This window comes from Lepisosteus oculatus, chromosome 1 (assembly GCF_040954835.1).
Source record: "Lepisosteus oculatus isolate fLepOcu1 chromosome 1, fLepOcu1.hap2, whole genome shotgun sequence".
NCBI classification, from domain to species: Eukaryota; Metazoa; Chordata; class Actinopteri; order Semionotiformes; family Lepisosteidae; genus Lepisosteus; species Lepisosteus oculatus.
In genome coordinates this window covers 14,995,068-15,011,768 of record NC_090696.1, presented here as the reverse complement: position 1 = coordinate 15,011,768, position 16,701 = coordinate 14,995,068, and the positions used below count along the sequence as shown (strand labels likewise).

The 16,701-nt window shown below is 50.8% G+C and overlaps 1 protein-coding gene across 3 annotated transcripts in view; it reads right to left on the bottom strand.

Moving 5' to 3' along the window:
• spryd3 (SPRY domain containing 3) overlaps positions 1-16,701 on the bottom strand; it is a 44,374-nt gene that overhangs the window by 4,164 nt on the left and 23,509 nt on the right. For all 3 annotated transcript variants that reach the window (XM_006629220.3, XM_015344234.2, XM_015344233.2), the window contains exons 7-10: positions 12,632-12,781; positions 4,954-5,011; positions 2,135-2,254; positions 587-726 (exon numbers count right to left, since the gene is read on the bottom strand). In XM_006629220.3, coding sequence (XP_006629283.1) covers positions 587-726; positions 2,135-2,254; positions 4,954-5,011; positions 12,632-12,781 — 468 coding nt within the window. The remainder of the gene's footprint in view (positions 1-586; positions 727-2,134; positions 2,255-4,953; positions 5,012-12,631; positions 12,782-16,701) is intronic.

The window sequence follows — 16,701 nt, the reverse complement described above, 5'->3', positions numbered from 1 at the left end:
ACCGGAATGTGCTCCGATATAATCCACTTCCCATTCCCCATCGGGAGCCCAGCTATTTATTTAGGCCTTGAAATATACTAAGCAATTTAAGGTAATACTGGGCTTACTTCGCTTTTTTTTTGCATTCTCCTCTGGACCTGAGGCAGGTGTCCCCCGCAGCTGTGTATGTTATCATGCGGGCAAGACCGGTGGTCTTCCTGTAGAGGAAACCTACTGTCTCATAGCAGGCAGATTAGTCACCTGCCACAAGCACGCTCAAACAGGCTCTGAATTACTGTCATTAAATGACAGATGACACTCTTATTACACCCAGACTCAGCTACATGTTACCACTTCTGCAAGGTATGCCTATCCCATAATAATCAGGGTCATCTCTGCAATGCTAAATTGCAGAGGCTGGGGCAAAGTGAGCTCAGCTTGACCTCATCAGGCGTTTGCTGCTATTCCCCGCCTGCCCTCAAGGAGGCAGTGTGCAGACTAAATGATTAGCAATTTAAGATCACCATGACCTCATCAAGGCACTGGCTGCCCCTCCTGTCACCCAGGGGATGTGTGCAGTTCTGTTTTTAGCGGCGTGTGTTCTCACCATTACTTTCCTCCCCTCGTGCTCCTGCTCCATATCCTCTCCTTCCTCCTCCTCATCCTCGGCGTTGAGATACAGCATGTTCTGGACACGCCTCTGCTTTGCCCTCGATTCCACCGTGTCCACGCCATCATCGCTTTCGTCTGCAAGCGCAGAGACGGACACCACAGTTTCAAGCTGCCCGCCTTCCATTTTCACTCCTACCAAATCCAGCTGGCTTCATACATTTCTTGCACTGACTAAACCTTTGAACTTATCCAGCCATTGTTTGCTCATTAAACTCAGTTTAAGCCTCAATACGTAACTGAGTACTCCAGATGGAATAAAAACATGAGGAAAATGCAGCGCTCTGAGAATATAAAGATACAACCCTGGTGGCATGCCAACTAGCAGATGCACTGCTCAAATAGGTCTGTTGGTTTACAAGGTTCACTGCTCAAAGGAGTTCCTTGTTCTGACAAGTTCATTACTCTAATGGGCTCACTGCTCCAGCAAGTTGTTGTTCTAATGGGCTCACTGCTCCAGCAACTTTATTGATCCGATGGGCTCACTGCTCCAGCAACTTTATTGATCCGATGGGCTGACTGCTCCAGCAAGTTCATTGATCCAATGAGCTCACTGCTCCAGCAACTTCATTGATCCAATGGGCTCACTGCTCCAGCAAGTTCATTGATCCAATGGGCTCACTGCTCCAGCAAGTTCAATGATCCAATGGGCTGACTGCTCCAGCAAGTTCATTGATCCAAGGAGCTCACTGCTCCAGCAAGTTCATTGATCCAATGAGCTCACTGCTAAAGCAAGTTCATTGATCCAATGAGCTCACTGCTCCAGCAAGTTCATTGATCCAATGGGCTGACTGCTCCAGCAAGTTCATTGATCCAAGGAGCTCACTGCTTCAGCACGTTAATTGATCCAATGGGCTCACTGCTCCGGCAAGTTCATTGATCCAATGGGCTCACTGCTCCGGCAAGTTCATTGATCCAATGGGCTCACTGCTCCGGCAAGTTCATTGATCCAATGGGCTCACTGCTCCGGCAAGTTCATTGATCCAATGGGCTCACTGCTCCAATAAGTTTATTGCTCTAATGGGCTCACTGCTCCAGTAAGTTTATTGCTCTAATGGGCTCACTGCTCTAACATGTTCTTTGCACTTCATAATCTCACAGTAATCCAATTAACCCTTCTATTTAGTTCTTATGCAATAAATTCTTCACATTGTATGTAACCTTATTTATTTTTGTTATTTAAGCTCGCCAGTAGGAGGTGCCTGTGGACAGAATGGCTTTATTGCATGCGTCATCCTCTCTGTAGTGAGAGGAAGGTGGCCAGTCCTCTATAAGGCGTGTACAGCAGAAAAAGCACCCTGCTAGTTTTGGCATCATCAGACACAAAGCTATCCACAGCTGTATACAGGCAAGTGCAGAGGTCAGGACCTGTCTAATTTTGTTGGGTCATTTCATTTCACCTCATGCTGAATTCTGTCCGTCCCATCCCCACATGCAGACTGCCCCCCCCCATGGTCCCCTCTCCCGCTGTATCACAATGGAATACCTTCGCTGTCCAGAATATAATCCCTGGGGAACATGATTCCACAGCCCATGACGTCCCCTTCGAAGCAGCGCGGGCCAAAGGGGTCGCCCACTCCGCTGCCATGGAAAATCTTCCCATCATCTGAGAGAGAGAGAGATTGAGAGCGAGAGTGTCGGGGGAGTTCCAGACGCACATCGGTCAGGGTGAGTTATGTGTGGGAAAGACTGACAGAGACCGGGTTCACAATGCAGGGCGCTGGGACCCCATTCACTCACTTCCTTTCCCTGCCAAACTGGCCCCGCCATGGAGCACTGGCACACGGAGACGACCGGGCACAGTGGCTGAGCGCCGCGGCCCCCTTCACACCGCAAGATCGCAGGCGGAGGTCAGTTGTGGTCAAACAATCCCAAGAAAAGGGCCCCCGAAGCTTTGTCTCACAGCCTGCATCAGGTCTGTGTCATCGATGGAGTCAAGTCAAAATACACAAATTGGGGGGGGGGGGGTAAAACAAAACACACAATTTGCATTGCAACGAAAACGACGTCCCTCTTTTCATGAAGTCATTTAGTTTCCTGTTTGTCTGGATCTCCTGCCTCTGAGGCCTCCCAGCGCCCAGTTCACGACCCCTGTCCTGACCTCCCCTCCTAACAGGCCCTACACGCCACAGGAGGCTGAGGCTCTCGGATCCTGTTCTGCAGTGTCACGTGCTCAGCCCCACGCACTTGCTACCTCCATGTCAAGACAGCCCCTTTCGGGCAGGTAGGGTGTGCCGTTCTTAGGAAAAGCAGACGCAGGAGAGTTGACCGGGCCGGGGGGTGGGGGATAAGAAAACAAATCGCAGACTGCGGTTCAACTGACGAGGAGACTGAGCCATGCTCGCGCGCGGCCCACCTGGCCACAGCGACCTTGCAGAGGTGTTTAACAGTCCAGCCTCCCTTGTAAAACACAGGTTCGAAAGCACTGGAATGTCATCGAATGCCAAGAGAACAGCGATTTTTGTTTGAAAACAGAAAAGAGGTACCCTGAAGACAAGACTCCCTGCATCACGCTGCTGGTAAATATTTGTGGGGTTGTCATGGGACCCAGCGCAGGCCGAGGAGCCTGTTTAAACAATCTGGCGGGGCAGGGAGGGAGGGAGCCCTTCTGTCACAACACTGCGGGCCTGGAGGAGCTCGCTGGAAACGTGGGAGCAGTGCGGAGCCCCGGAGAGTGGCGAGAGAGAGAGAGAGGGAACAGCACAGGAAGGAGAAACAGGACAGAGATGAGAGAGAGGCCAGTTTGTCTTGTCTGGCTGCCAGAGCGTTAGAAATAAAACGCACTGGATCTGCTCGAAAGCAGAAGGCCTGTCTTGCTCACAGGCGCATATCACTGGGTGTCGAACACAAAGGGCTTGATTTCTTTCTGGAAGGCCAGTGTGAGCTGCTGAGGGACAGGTGTCCCCTGCTGACAGAAACAGAGCTCTGGAGCGGGAGGATCAGGGCTAAAAACCAGAAGGGCCAGTCCACCGATTTGCCTCTCTTATATAAATTAAAAACAGAAAGGGCTTGGCAGCTACACTGATAGCAAGCGGCAATCTCACGATAAGGCAGTGTTTGTGTTTGGCGTTCACCATCATTTGTGAGCGACGTGCCGTCACGCGGCACAGGGCCAGGCTGGGCTGCGATGTGCACGCCCAGGTTACAAAAATAAACCCTGGTTCCTGAAAACCCCCCAAAAAGTTGCATCTGAAGATCTTAAAAAAGCATGTTACGCTCCAGGTAAATTTAGTAAAGATTATAGAGAGTGAGTCACTGATGGAAACGCCAGATATGTCAGTGTTATCCACAAAAGAATTTCAGATGCAGAAAAATAGGTTATAAACAGAGGATTCTTTCTGGGGCTCTTGCGCTCCAACAGGGACGTGCTCTGTTTTTGTCTACACCCCTGTACTGACACGCTGGGATACAAGACCAGGAAAACAGCATCAGTGAGAGATGAGCGATAACCATCAAAACATGGGACACACAACATTGGGAAAGGAAGCACAAAGAACACCAAGGAAAAGTCTAGCATTTGGCGATGAAACAAAGAGCAGAGAACATTCTGCGCCCTACGGTCCAGCCATAGAGAACACCCTACAGGAATCACACTCCAGTTCAAGTCAGGACAGAGCCTGACCTGGGCCTAACTGTCCAGCCACAGAGAAGACCCTGCAGGAATCACACTCCATCTCATGTCAGGACAGAGCCTCATCTGGGCCTTACTGTCCAGCCACAGAGAACACCCTGCAGGAATCACACTTGAGTTCATGTCAGGACAGAGCCTGACCTGGGCCTAACTGTCCAGTCACAGAGAACACCCTGCAGGAATTACACTCGAGTTTATGTCAGGACAGAGCCTGATCTGGGCCTAACTGTCCAGCCACAGAGAACACCCTGCAGGAATCACACTCGAGTTCATGTCAGGACAGAGTCTGAGCTGGGCCTAACTGTCCTGCCACAGAGAACACCCTGCAGGAATCACACTCCAGTTCATGTCAGGACAGAACCTGACCTGGGCCTAACTGTCCAGCCACAGAGATTACCCTGCATGAATCACACTCCAGTTCATGTCAGGACAGAGCCTGACCTGGGCCTAACTGTCCAGCCACAGAGAAGACCCTGCAGGAATCACACTCGAGTTCATGTCAGGACAGAACCTGACCTGGGCCTAACTGTCCAGCCACAGAGAACACCCTGCAGGAATCACACTCCAGTTCATGTCAGGACAGAGTCTGATCTGGGCCTAACTGTCCTGCCGTGGCAGCGAACCAACCATGGCAGCGTGTGCCAACCTCACTCTGCACAGACGAACACACTCACCTGCGTGGTAGGCCACTGATCCACGGCTCCACCCAGGGTGGCGGTTTTTGGGATAGTCCTGCAAATGAAAAGAAAAAGATATTTTTAAATCTGGTTAGAAAAACACACACAAGGAATTCATGCACAACGAATGAACTGACACATCAAATAGCCTGGGGGCTCGGGCATATAATAACACAACACAGAATTCACAATCAATCTCTTAACTTGTTGTGGCTATTTCCCATTCTCGGCTCCTACGCAAATTCTTATTCCAAATCCTATTCAACCCTTCAAATCCACTTAAGAGGGAGGCACAGAAGAAATAAGCTCTTTACAACAGTGGAAAAGACAGCGCTTCAGTGAATAGGGTAGTTCAGGAGGGAACTGGGTTATGCACAGAAGAGCAGATCTGGAAAGAAACAGGAAACACTGCACATGCTGTTCTTTAAACACCTTCATCTCCTTCGTCTTCCTCTTGTGACCCAGAACACGAACGAGGGAGGACTGCTGCCACACTGCAAGGACAGCCATACCTTTCTCGGCTTACGTGGTAGAACAGTGTAGCCTCGCCCGGCAACACCAGACCAAACAGCTGGCCGCAATCTGATCAGATCGGAATGACTCAGGGTTGATGAGCTAAAAACATGTCGTAATCCTGAAACTCACACCTACCATTTTAATTAAACTCTCTGGTGTGAACTCGTCCTCACTCATGTTTCACTCTGGCATTTTTTTTTTACTGTCTTGCACAAAACACTCTTAAGAATAGATTCAGGCTTTAGAATGGGGAAAATCGAACAGCTATTCATGACAAAAAGACAGGCCTCTCTCAGAGGACAGAAGGATAACTGACAGAGCTACAGGCATCTCTCAGAGGACGGGAGGATATTGACAGAAATACAGCCACCTCAGTGTACACAAGAATACTGACAGATAATGTACAGGCGTCTCACTGGACAGAAAGATACTGACAGAACTACAGGTGTCTCTCAGTGTACAGAAGGATACTGACAGAGCTACAGGCATCTCTCAGAGGACGGGAGGATATTGACAGAAATACAGCCACCTCAGTGTACACAAGGATACTGACAGATACTGTACAGGCGTCTCACTGGACAGAAGGATACTGACAGAGCTACAGGCGTCTCTCAGTGTACAGAAAGATACTGACAGAGCTACAGGCGTCTCTCAGTGAACAGAAGGATATCGACAGAGATACAGGTCAGTGAACTGAATAGTGAGACAGTGGCTCACAGCTCTTCTTCAGTATCACTGCTCAGGCCCTACAGGAAGGAGGCCAAGACAAATTAGCCCTAGGAAAGTCTAACCCAGCCACTTACTGCTTTCTGTTTCAAAAGCTGATTTTTTCTTTTTTCCAAAACAACCTGGAATGACGCAGTTTCTCGCAACAGAAAGGAAACACAGATCAACCCTCTCACCCCCCCCAGATGAAAGCTTTTTGATTTGCTCTGTATCTAATTAGAGGGGGGTAACCTCGGAACTGCCATTTTGACTGATTTACAACCCCAGTGCAACCACAGACCTACCTCGCTTAAAAAAAATAAACAGTTATGAAATAACCACCCTCTAATGCGCTCCGCTGTTCTACAAAATATCTTACCTGAGGGCATGAAAAAACCAATTATGTGAAACGAGTTAATACTAGGAGCTCAGGTTTAACATATTGCATTGTGCAACCTCTGGCAGGGCTTACAGCGCAGTGTCAACAGGTAATTCTTTTTTAAAGACCCAGTATCCTATCATTCTTTTGTCCGATACCCCACTCGCTACTGAAAAGCGTGGAGCACCTCTAGGAGTTTGCCAGCAGAAAGGCAGCAGAAAAGGGTAACTGAGTCGGGCAGGGTTTCTCCTGTTCCACTACTCTGCACACCAGCCATGAACTAAAAGCACATTAAAGAGTGCAGTGTCATTGCAAGGTCACAGCACCAGCGAAGCCATGTGAGTCTTTGCACGAGCGGTTATAATTTGTGCTAAGAAGAGCACGTTTAAGACAGACTTTCTGCTCTGCGTGATAAAACATGCTGCCCCACACCTTTTCTTCAGGCTCAACGGCGCACTGCCCCTTGATGAATCTCAGCACGGCCATCTCACTTCCCAGAAGGTAGCGGCTGCTGGATGAGAAATGCCTGGGCAATGCTTTCAGAGCATCAGGAGTGACTGTAGCTCACCGACTACCCGGAAATGATCTGCATGGAAACTGTTCAAGGGCAACGTTGACAGATAATGCATGTCTGAGGATCAGAGAAGAGCTGAGCTGGGGTGTTTCATGTACAGTCAGATGGATGAGAGTGTGGGAGGGGCATTGCCCTTACTGCTCTGTTGTGTGAGCTGTTTGGTGGGGTGGCGGAAACATGACAACGTGGACAGGAATCTCCTTTAATACCACAGGTGCAGGTGCAGACAGAGGGCTACCTTACTACACAGCAATATATCAACAAAGTCCCAGACCACACAGCTGCGGGACTAACAATAAAAGAAATGCAAGAAATCAATGTTCATGAACACACAGTCCAACAGAACATTGGTGAGACCATTGCATTAATACCATCAATAGAAGACTGGTCAACCTGGCAGAACGCCCCACAGCGGCCTGTCCAGAGGCTGATCAGGTCTGAGCGTCAGCCAGAATTGTGTCAGTGCTCAGGGAGGTCACACCAATTGTCCGTAATACGTTCACCGCATCACGTTTCATACTGAAATTTATCAGCATCCTTTGCTCTGTAATTTTCTTCAGTTTCTGGGCCTTCCTCTCCCTGTTTTTCAGCATCTCTCGGTTTGAGGAATGATTGCGGTGCTCCACCGCTATGACATCCGGAACTCATTCTACCAATGAAGAAACTGCTAATTGCAGATGAGTGGGCAGCGAAAAGGCAATGGCTGATTGAAGGCGCCTGCAGCGGTTTGCTCAAGATCCCATTCAGAATCCCGACTCTGTTTATTTTGCCTTAATTGGCTGGGGGGCGGGGGAGGGGTTAGTCATCATCTCAGAGAGCTAAATTACAGACGGTTCATTCAGAGCAGAAGGAGAGCACTCAGGCGCTTCCTTCTTGCTTGTTTTCCTCTTTTGGGTCACACACTGAATCAGCTGCAAGCCCACATCAACAAAAGCTGCTAGAGAATGAGCGAGCGGCCGACTGAATAAACAAATAGAAAAGGCGTTTGTCTCAGGATTAAAAGCCGTAGCTCCGAAGCAGCCCCGTTTCCCAGAAAGTGCGCAGGAGGAGGTGCCTCCTGGCCGTGGGGGAGCCCTGTCTGATCCTGCAGGCGCTGTTATCTCTGTGACTTGAGCAAACCCGCATTTCAACCCGCTGGCAAAGTCCACATGCGCTCAGGGGCCGCACGGAAAGCAAAAGTGATCCCACCGCTCCCCTGGGGTCCTAGCTGGGCTTCGATCTCCCACTTGGGGTCACTGAACTAGGAGCAGCCAGAACAGGGCAGACACAGCTTGCCTGCAGCCTGTCTTTTCTCAGAATTCAAAGCTCCTGACATTCAGGTGCACAGTGGTTTACGTCCTGGTTCCACAAGTTGCAAAAACCCCCAACAACAGTCACAGGGCACTGTGATTCTACAGCACTGTGGTGCTGTATGAAGAGATCAGACAATCATATATCCCACGCCTGCAGATCTGTGGAGTCTCACTGCCAGAGATGCACCAAAGGCCTGCCACTAACTGCCAAGCAAAGAGATGGCAAACCCAGAATCTTTTATCATGGGCATAAAGCCAGAGGTGTCAACCAGACAAGGCTGCATGCCTACAGAGAGGAAACCAGGGACCCAGGGCCCTGGAGCTGTGGGGCAGTAGTGCCAACCACCAGGCAGCCCATGATTCAAGCTACAAGTGTCGGATTTAGGTCCCCTGAAAGGTAATTACCGACTGATGCTGGAAACACAATGTGCTCCTGCGCAATGGCAGCTCTGCAACAAGTACACCCACACAGCCAACTGCCGTGTTGCAGAGAGGATGAGAAAAGCCGGACAGCAGGGCGCGTGCTGACGGGAGCACAGCTGGGAGCCTGCGGGCTGCCCACAGCTCCTGCAGCAGGGTGTCGCATCGAGACCGGGAATCTCCAGCCACGGGGAGCACCGGCAAGGTGGGAGAGGCGAACAGGAAAGCAGACGCAGATAAGAGCCACTGCATCAGCCTCGAGCGCTCACGCCCCGGCCACCATCGTGGCTTTGTATGTTCGCTTGGGTCCTAGCAACTCTCCCGGCCCTGTCTCCAGGGAGGAAGCGGTCCCAGAGCACACCTCAGCACTTATCTGCTAGGGATGGATTAATCCTGCAGGGTTTCTTTCAGGGACAATGAGTTTTCAGCGAAATAACACACGGCCAGGAGCTGAAACACACTGCTCATGCGGTTAAAGGGGTCTTTAGAGCCCAAGGAGGAAGTGGGAGTGTTACAAATGCTTGGATGGCCCTGTGCAAAGTTCTAACATGAATCCCCTTCGGATCTCATGGAATTACACAGGGGAAAAGGGGGAATCTGGCAAATGCAGTTACAAGACATTTAGCATAAACTGTGCTACCATGTGCCTGCAACAGAAGTCCAACTGTATCCTGGAAACGTGATCAAACGTGTTTAGGCAAAAAAAACCTAAAAAATGCAGAAGTAAAGTTTTATGGCATCTTATTTTGTAACATTTACAAAGTATGATAAACCTGCGTATTTAAACGATCACTTTACATTGTTAAATAAAACAATGAAGCAATACAACAGTGCAAAGGGAAGCAGCCCGAGCCTGTGTCTGTTGAACCGCTGCCACATGAAAACGAGCAGAGAAATTACACTGTGGCAAAACACAGAGCCTCAGACAGAGCAGACGGGGGCGCAGAGTGACTCCACCAGTAAGGCAGGCTGAGTCCCCCCGTGAACGGCCACGGGCACCCCTGCTCGCAAGCGCTCTAGGGCATTCTAAGTGCCTTTCACACACAAGTCAAAAATAACCAAATCTCTTTAAGTCCTGAACTGAAGTGACTGTAAGGGACAAGGATCAGGAGTTTCAGATCCTAAAAGGTGAGGACAAAGTCATCCCACAGGACAGCTTTAGACCCAATTGTGAAACACAGACCTGAGGACGCGAGCGGACATTAAGGACACAGCTGTGCTGCACGCTCACACTGCCCCACTGCACTGCACTTGAGGGCGTTTAGGGTTAAGTGGGGGTACACGTCTTTCCAGAAAGGGTTGTGAGAGGCTGGAGCAAGCTGAAACAGATTCCTCAAGATGTTTTCAGGAGATCTTCGGATCAGTCGGGCAGTAGCCACTACGTGAGCAACGTGGGTCGAATGTCCTCCACTCACGTGGATCTTCTCTTATGTGCTCGGGGTCACAGTCTTGACACAGCTGTGCCTGCAGCCTCCCGCCACTGCCCTCCTGCAGTGGACTCGAAGATGTCAGATTCTTAAGATGCACCAAAGCACTCCATGATCACTCCAGTTTGAGACAGCACTAATCGAAGCTGCCACAGATTTATCGCACAGTCTAAAACATGCTGCGATTTCCTTCTGTCCACACACCTCGCGTATGAGGTTTGAGAACAGGGAGTAATTTCACCCTGGTGCTGCATCTCCTGGACTCCTGACAGAGAGCTGCCGTTAGCACACATTCTTCCAATTCTGCGCAATTATCAGGTCCCTCTCCCTGTGCCCTCTGCTGTCTCTAAAGCAGCGTGATGCCGGGTGGAACTGCGCACACAGCGCACATAAACAGTAATCAACTGAAAAATCTTTTTAATTACCAATTCTGTCTTTACCGTAACACCTCTGGGGAAGAAAACCACAGCAGCAGCAAACAGAACAGCCTGTTCCGCGGCCCAGTCACATGCCAACAGGAGCTTGGAGATGGATGAATCTGAGCTCTGCAGTGGCAGAGAAACCATAATGACCCCTCTTCTTTTCCAGGAATCCCAGCAATGAAACAATGTCCCATCTGACCAGTCACCGGTCCCTTACATTCACACGGCGCAGACCCCAAAGTGTTTGTCAGGTTAAAGGCCTTTCTAAGCGATGTCAGCAGCGGCTGCTATGTTTTCTTCCACCTGAGCTCCCCATTATTTAACTGGACCCCAAAATTCAACTGATGAGGTACTACCTAGACCTTTCTGAATTGTTTGCAGTCCTGGAACTAAAATGACACAAAAATGTCAGCTTTTCGAGAGCTGCAAACAAAGAAAAGGCCAAGATCCAGAAAGAGGGAACAAGGAGCGACACCTACTGGCCTTCGCCACCACTTCCAGCAGCAATCTGATGTGTCTTACAGGGGTCTCTCATCCCAGCAGGGACTGGGCCCCATTTACAAGATCTGGTCAGATCAGGCTGGGGGTGGTTGAGCACCTGTATGACAGGTAAATGGCACACAGGTCAGAGGTCAGAAACCCTGGGGCAAGCAAATGAGCTGTTAGGGTTGCTTTTCAAGAAGACAGTTTGGAGAGCTCTCCACGATACACATTGCCTCTTCCTTGACTCTGCATGCCCCCCCTGGCTTCACAACCACCTGGTTACCCACAAAAGCACGGAAAGAAGCCGGTGCTCCCAGGAAACGGTGTGGAAAAGAGGAAGGTCGGATCGCAGGCGGGGCGTCTGTGCCGTGCGTGACAGCCGCCAGTGCTCCTCTCCCGGCTCAGCTGGCTTGAATTGGGCACGGGCCGCGATGCGGCGCCTCACACAGCCGCGCTGTGCGTGTGCATGTGTCCTGCCATACGGTGAGTGCTGACATCCAAATGGAAACCGCATGTGTGCATTCTTTGGAAAAAGAAATTAGGGTTCCAAATTGGACCTGCAAATATTTCTTTAATTGTTTTTTACGGGCTGGACCATTCATAACTTAAAATGGAAAAAGTGAGTAAGCAGACTTGGCTTGGGGCGTTGATAATAATAGACAACTGCGGAACATCAAAGCAGGCAGCTATCGGAGCAGAGGGGTCCCGATCGCAGAGCTCCTCACACATGTTGTTTCACTTAGCTCAAACATGCAGGCAAACTGGAAGCTGGGTCCAGACAGCGTGTGCACAAGTCTTTGCACTGTAAGGAAGGATACTAACACGAGGGGGGTCATCTGAGGCTGGACAACTCATTTACTGGCCAGTAACAAGCCAGCTGTTTCCTGCAGGATCTGAGCAAACCAGCTTCAATAACACAAGGGGGCACTGTTCCAGACCCCCGCCATCCTTTGTGTATGCGTATGCGTCTCCTCTTTGCCCTCAACACACTCGAGGACTACTATCCCAGTTGTACCTGTGGGTCCTAGTTTCATCCACCGGGTTGGCTTTGTCAAAAGCTGAAGGTCAGGAAAGGTTGAAAGTTGATACAGATCAATGCCGCAGATGCAAATTTCAACAATTGTGTTTTCTCAGATACCAAAAAACAGACATCAGATATTCTTGCTTGTATTTAATTAACTCAAATTACATATGATGATCTATCTTACCAGAGACCTACCACTGTTTTCTCAAATGACAGCCAAGCGCTCAGCTGGTTAGAACCTTATTTTGTACTTCCAAGTGCTGCATTCTTGCAGGAGCCTCAGGAAAACACTGGTCTCATGTTCGGCAGAGCTATTTGAAGAATTTAAACCGTCAAACTTTCGGAGTGACGAGAGAGAGGTAAAAATGTGGGCTGAGAGACTATCTTAGGAGAGACGGCAACAAGGATAAGGATGACGATAACAGGCACTCACCCGCCGAGCCAGCCCCAGGGCGATGTAGCACTTCTCCCCTGCATCCGCAATCTCCACCTCAAAATAATGGCTGCGGGTGCTGAGAGGATAGCGAGCCTGGGCCAGTCCCACATCCATTATACTCTTCCCCTTGCCCACGTACTCCAGGACCTGAGGGGCAAACAGCCAGACCGGCAGTGAGACAGGCAGCCCCTCAGACTGACGCACACAGGCAGAGAGACAGATAGACCCTCAGACTGACGGACACAGGAAGTGAGACAGGCAGCCCCTCAGACTGATGCACACAGGCAGTGAGACAGGCAGCCCCTCATACTTACGCACACAGGCAGTGAGACAGGCAGCCCCTCATACTTACGCACACAGGCAGTGAGACAGGCAGCCCCTCAGACTGACACACACGGGCAGTGAGACAGGCAGCCCCTCAGACTGATGCACACAGGATGAGACAGGCAGCCCCTCAAACTGACGCACACAGGCAGAGAGATAGAACCTCAGACTGACGCACACAGGCAGAGAGACAGACAGCCCCTCAGACTGACGCACACAGGCAGTGAGACAGGCAGCCCCTCAGACTGACGCACACAGGCAGAGAGACAGACAGCCCCTCAGACTGACGCACACAGGCAGAGAGACAGGCAGCCCCTCAGACTGACACACACAGGCCCCTCAGACCGACGCACACAGGCAGAAAGACAGGCAGCCCCTCAAACTGACGCACACAGGCAGAGAGATAGAACCTCAGACTGACGCACACAGGCAGAGAGACAGACAGACCCTCAGACTGACGCACACAGGCAGTGAGACAGGCAGCCCCTCAGACTGACGCACACAGGCAGAGAGACAGACAGCCCCTCAGACTGATGCACACAGGCAGAGAGACAGACAGCCCCTCAGACTGACGCACACAGGCAGTGGGACAGGCAGCCCCTCAGACTGACACACACAGGCAGAGAGACAGGCAGCCCCTCAGACCGACGCACACAGGCAGAAAGACAGGCAGCCCCTCAGACCGACGCACACAGGCAGAAAGACAGGCAGCCCCTCAGACTGACGCACACAGGCAGAGAGACCAGCAGTTTAGAGAGTCAACCAGTCAGTCAGTGTGCCACTCAATCACTGTGTCAGCAAAAAAAAACAAAATCACACAAGGCTTATAAGTCATGGGTACATAAAATTGCATTTCCGGCATTTACAAATACTTAATAAAATTGTGGGGGAAGAATGAAGATTTCTAAAGGAACTCACAACTAAAAAAGACCCAATTACCCAATTACTTAGGATATCAGTCATGAAAAGAGGATGTTTAATACATGTTTAATTATATTCCTGCTTAGGAACTCAGGAAGCTGGTTGCAACATGTCCCTTTCTGATGAAATAATGACGGAGATGGCTACAACCCCCCAAAGCTTCATCGTCACTTCAGTGCACAAAAAGGAAATCGGTGGAAGCCTGGACAGCAGGCAAGATAGAAAATTCTGTCTAAAGGTCAGAGGAACCTCCTCTGTGTCTAGGAATGCACAAACATCAACAAGACCAGGCAGAGACACGAGTTCCTCTGCAGTGACGTCAACTCCCCTCTCCCTGTCTTCCCCCGGGCGTCCGCACCCAGGCCTGGCCTGGCCACCTCGCCTCAGCTGTCCGCCATACACGTCTCCGCTTCCCAGCAGCCGAGAGGAAGAGTTGGGAAAACTGGGAAAAACCAGCTCGGTACATGTCGCAAGACCCCTCCACTTGTCTTCGACAACCGGCGGGAGAGTTCTGGGACACGGCGGGACCTCTCCTGTCCGCCGGGCTGCCGAGGCTGGGTCACGATTCGCAGTCCAGGGCAGGAAATGAGATGCTGTCGAGCTTTATGCTGCTTTACCAGCTGCCCCAGCTACTACAGCCTCAGGGCTTTCGATGTGCAAGCCAGCCCCAGAGCACCAGGTGTCAGCGTTCGCTGGGTCATTCTGGTGAGGGCCGCTGAGCAAGACATCATACACTTAAGAAGGCTCCACGGCCGAAACGTTGTGTTCTCTTTCTTCTTTTTTTCAGCATGGAATAAACCTATTACTTGTTCCTTTGCATCATACACTTACTGTGCTGGAGCTCAGGTTGCCATTTTGTGATCTGGTTACATTTTCAAAGGGCACGCGGTGGACCCCCCCACCCCGCAGCCTGCTCGAACGAAGTCACCCCAAAACCAGTGTCTAATCTTTCGGTTCACCCGCTGCACAAGCAATGTCTGACCGACTGTTCGCCTCCCCCAAAAAAAGAATAATAAAAGCAATTACACATATTTGTTTTGCTATTCATCAGTGTAATTTGTAGAAGCAACGTCATCCTGTTAGACCTGAAATGAACTCAGATTTGTGCTGGCTGCCTGCCTCTATCCGATCTAAGTGCTCCTGGTCTTGACATTCCTGGCCAGAAGTCCAGCATGGGGCTCAACTCACGAAGAGGAGCGAAGCTGCTGCTGAAGATGATTTTTCTTCTATTATCACCAAAGAAAGGAAAACAAGAACTTAATATTGATATTAACCTTTGTCAAGATCAGCAAGATGCATGTCCTCACATAAACCGGTATCAGTGGGCGTGGAGCTGCTCGCAAACCTTCGCTGAGGTGACGAAAGAAAAGGGCCGAAGCAAAGGTTTCCGAGCAGCGACGCCCACTGTTACCTCCTGCACTTGCAGCTGGACTCTTCGCAAACATCTCTGCTGGACTGTCGCCTGTCAGGCAGAGAGTTTAGGAACTTCCTGTCTGCCCACCGCTTGGCGCGACGGGCAGCACACAAGTAATTCTGAACAGTACTGCACCTGCACATCGCCACCATGCTCGTTGTTATTAAAAAGACACGGCTCTGCTTGGGGGAGACAAGGAGTGCTGACGCTGAAGTACTTTGGAAGTGCCTTGAAAAAGGTTGCTCTGGGCCCCCAGTGAGTGCAGGCCTGGCGGTAGAGCCTGCCCGCAGGGATGAGTCACAGCTTGCAAACAACGCACCTGCTGTGCGCCGCCACACCTGAGGGGCAGAACCGAACGGCGGCCTCCGTGCCAAACACACTCCGCCGCAAATGCCAGACCCGGGGCTCACTCATCGCTCTGCACCGCGCCATACATTACACAGTTGCACGCGGCACGGGCACCGCGGCCTTAATTACCAGTCTTAATGCCGGTTTCAGGTGTCGGAGAGGCACCGAGATGCTGCTGCCACTTAATCTGACGCCAAAACAAGTTGTGGCGTGCCCCTCTGGTTACCATTTTGTTTTTTTAGGCAGTGCACTCCGCTCCAAAATCCCACACAGCTGGCACCACCCCCTCGCGGTGGCGAGCCTTGTGATCCCAGGGCACAGAGCAGAGCTTCTCCAGGACCCGGCTGTGGGGAGGTAATATGACTGAAAAAACAGCACATCAGGGCTTCACAGCAGCATCAGCTCTAGTCAATCTGTTCTGGGGCTGAGCAGGTCCCGTCCCCCAGAGCTGCTCCAGTGACCAATGCTGATCAGAGGAATTAAAAAGAGGGACAGTTAAATTCATTCAGTAGATACGCTTTCAGATATAAAACCACGGCAGAGCTGAGGATACCTTTGCAAATAATTACAGATGTCTTTCACTATACAACAATGACAACCTGTCCTCTAGAGCCCCAATTTAAAAAAGGTCTGCAATTGAGGAATTCTGGGAATGAGACACGGAGGCAGCCTCTCAGATGGATTCTGCCAGGGCAGCATCTCCGGTGACCAGGACAGGTCCACGCAGTGTCCTGCCCGGTACCCTGTGCGAGCTCACCTGGTCCTCACTGCCCAGTGGATCTGAGAGAGCCACGTTACCCAGCCCTCCCCCGCCACTCCTGCCAGCCCTCCAGCCCGGGCACACAGCGGGGGGCACCGGCCCGGACAGGTGAGAACACACATCTTGGAGTGGGCACGTGCCAACACACCGGCATCGAGATCGAAAACTCCGGGGAAAAAATCGTTTATCTTTAATACAAGCACGTTTCTTTTCCTTTTTCATTTTAAGACCAGCTGTGACATTACATGAATGTATATGGATACGATGTCTTTCGATGCATCTGTCTGTGGCTGACAGACA